The following is a 3,146-nucleotide window of genomic DNA, read 5'->3' as shown; positions in this document are numbered from 1 at the left end:
ATCGTTTTCTTCTATATTCTTACCAAAACCGGGCGTATAGCTGTTTTCTTATATATTCTTACTAACAATCGATTTCTTATATATCCTTACCAAAACCAAGCGTGTAGCTGTTTTCTAATATTGATTTCTTTAAGAAGTGTTCAGGCGTGAAAAACTGGGCGTATAGCCAAAACCGGGCGTATAAACCGGGCGCGAAATGCGACGCTAATTACTACTTTTTGTGCCCTAAAAATTTAATTTTCTTAAAAAGTTATGAAATTGGCATTAACAATAGTTGAGTATATGAATATGATAAATCATTAAAAAATATGCCACAAAGAAGAGCCTTTCTTGAAATATGACGTCATTAATTTGGTACATTTTTAAGTTTAATGCAGAAAAGCTTCAAAATGACTCGCTTTTCTGCTAATTTTCCTTTAGAAAATAGTGTCTGCCACCGTCGCCCGCTTTAATTTTTGGATATATTGTGCAAAAAGCTATGAAAAATCACATATCTCAAAATCTTTCCGGGCGACGGTGGCAGAGTATGTTTTCTAAAAGAAAATTCCACTGAAAATTGATGTCTTCTGCAACTTTTTAAGAAAATACGGGAAAATGCACAAGTTAATGACGTCACAATTAGCATTTAGGAGGTCATACGAGAAAAACCATTTGTGTATTCTAACTGCAAAGAATTCCTATGTTTCAGAAAGAATGAATTTTAATTTCTTGTATCACTTTCATATTTTAGAAAAATATAGGGCTTTATTTGTATTGAAACTGTACCTTCTTTGTGGACGGAAGAATAACAGACGGACAGACAGAGTGATTACTATAGGGCACCCGCAAAATTATCATTTGAACATGCTAATTAAGATTTAAAGATGAATCTTTTTCATTCAATAGTGTGCAACATGGAGCGTACAATTCTTGTTTATTCCATTTCAACGTACAGTGTAATTTTTCTTTTCATAGTAAAAATTTCGTTTCAATTGATTTTCCATCCACTGAATGACGTGCGGTGTTCAACGGGATTGCTTGTAATTCTGCCTTTATTAGAATTAGTCGGATGTGTTCGAATAAATACTGTGTCTCCTTCGTTGATCTCTACCACAATAAGGCCATTGGAAGTTTGGGTGTAAGTTGAATCATATGCGTCAGTAAACGAAGCGCCTACTAAATTGGAATTTATAGCAATCTGACTAAAGATATAACCGTGGGGATCACAATAGACTGTCCAGGCAAATACGTAGATACCAGTGTGTGGAGCAGTAAATATTCCTGAATGTTTATTGTTCCCGTGACCAACATTTGTCAGTACAGAGTCAAAAATGAAAGTATGATGTGGACTTGGCTCGGGCTCATGATCGGACATATATGCACTGAAAGCAACAGATCCAGAGTCAGCTGTAAAATACAAATACAAAATCAAATATAAAATTTTATAAGAAACTATTGGTATCTGTATTTGAGATGCATGAAGGATATGGAGAATTGGAGATAAGGAATAGTATTCAATATCCAAGTCCATAAAACAATACAAAATAGGATTACAACAAACACGGACCTCCAAAATATCATAGATGGGATCAGGTACCATAAAGGAGTGAGAATCCCTTAATTGCTGACCAGTTTTATGTATTTAAATCCGTTTTGATCCTATCCGTTTTTATCAGGTTGTTAATGTTAAAACTTAAATGTGATCTCTTGGACAGAATAAAAAGACATGCAGCACGACTTGGATGTTGTGGTGTATCATAGTTAGTGTCTGACAAGATAGAAACATTACACTAGAGAGGAGTCAGTATCCCCTGCTGACCGGTCATATGAAACACAAGCTTTTTGGGTACGAATAATGAATACTTTATTTATAATAGCTAATTGTTATTCACTGCAGACTATATTATTGCTATCTGAAGTGTTATTTTTTACATTAATTAATTACTACAAGTGGTTAGATCGTATAACTTTGCTCACGGCGGGTGTGACCATTGATAGGGGATGCCCTCCTCCTGGACACGTCATCAGAACTCTTGAATCCCCACTGTCCGTGTTTATATCCTCTCCACAGATTTGTATTGTGTACAGAATGTTCTATCATTGTTCGTTATTTTCACTCTTTTTAAATACATACACTGTATTTAATACGTACTGTTGAGTTTTTTAAAAATCTGTTACTAAAATTAAACGTTTGGCATTAATAGTGTATAGCATACCACGTTTGATTGGACTTGTAGATTTTAAATCCTCTTTTCCATCATTGTCATCAGCCGAAGAGGAAATTAAACCAAGAGTTAGAGGCAATTCATGGTTAGTTCTGTTTCTCATTATATCGTTCTTCTCATGCACCCGTTCATTATTGAAACTTCCAGCGTCTTGCACTTTTTGATCTGCTTCGTTTTCAAGTCTATAAATTCGCAATTCCTGTTTTTTTTGCACGGTTTTCTAATTTCAAGATTTTCTTCTCCATATTTGTTTGAGTTTTTAAATACGTTTGAGTAAGTCTTTGGCAATTCAATTCACGTTCATTCAGTCTAACTGTTAGTCTTTGGATTTCTTCTTCCATCCATTGAATTTTTTTTTCATCAAGGCAATGTCCACAACAAAAAGTCAAACCGATTATTAATAAAACAGAAACACGGACATCCATTAGAATTGTATTCAAAACAAGCCGAAAGCGAACGTCTTGAAGGAAAAACTTAAAACAGATAACAGATCAGTAATGTGTTGGACTTTTATTGCAGGGATATCTTGATGAAGATAACCTTTCTCAAATTACAGCATGCAAGAAACCTAGATGTCATGGCTGTGCACCTACGCAACTTCTATCGTCTATTGTTCAGCATACTTTTATTTTAAAATACCTAATTTGCTTCTATTACGCGTACGGTTAGAATTTTTCAGCATATGCTTTCACGAACATTTTGCTATTTCATGCATAATCTAGCTAGTGATAATTAAAATGTTTAGAAGAGCACCAGTAGCAGAGTAGTCAGGCGGCATAGGCAATCTATTGTGCATTTTGTGATAAAAGCACCAATTTTTGAACAAATATAGACATTTATTGTCTGAACAAAACTGGATATTGGGCCATCGCGGAATCATGTCATGGCAGACATGACGGCCATTTTACAAAATGGCGGCCATAATTTTTCGTTATATTTGAA

At 34.7% G+C, this 3,146-nt stretch overlaps 1 protein-coding gene across 1 annotated transcript; it reads right to left on the bottom strand.

The window, feature by feature from the left end:
* Positions 1 to 831: 831 nt before the first annotated feature.
* On the bottom strand, positions 832 to 2,835 carry LOC134232379 (cerebellin-1-like). The gene is made up of 2 exons (XM_062714326.1): positions 2,196 to 2,835; positions 832 to 1,386 (listed from the first exon to the last, which is right to left on the bottom strand). Exons 1-2 carry the CDS (start codon positions 2,305 to 2,307, stop codon positions 968 to 970), a joined length of 531 nt encoding a protein of 176 aa, XP_062570310.1. The 5' UTR covers positions 2,308 to 2,835; the 3' UTR covers positions 832 to 967.
* Positions 2,836 to 3,146: the final 311 nt, after the last annotated feature.

This window comes from Saccostrea cucullata, unplaced genomic scaffold, assembly GCF_032062105.1.
Source record: "Saccostrea cucullata isolate Sc308-1 unplaced genomic scaffold, CSIRO_AGI_Scuc_v1 ctg938, whole genome shotgun sequence".
Classification (NCBI taxonomy): domain Eukaryota; kingdom Metazoa; phylum Mollusca; class Bivalvia; order Ostreida; family Ostreidae; genus Saccostrea; species Saccostrea cuccullata.
The sequence above is the reverse complement of the archived record's forward strand: the minus strand, read 5'-3'. Positions and strand labels throughout refer to the sequence as shown.

Excerpts from the sequence above, each read along its gene's own strand:
- LOC134232379 (XM_062714326.1), bottom strand. The coding sequence starts at position 2,307 with ATGAGAAACAGAACTAACCATGAATTGCCTCTAACTCTTGGTTTAATT. Across the intron at positions 1,387-2,195 it reads TACAAGTCCAATCAAACGTG|CTGACTCTGGATCTGTTGCT; the intron begins GTATGCTATACA and ends TGTATTTTACAG.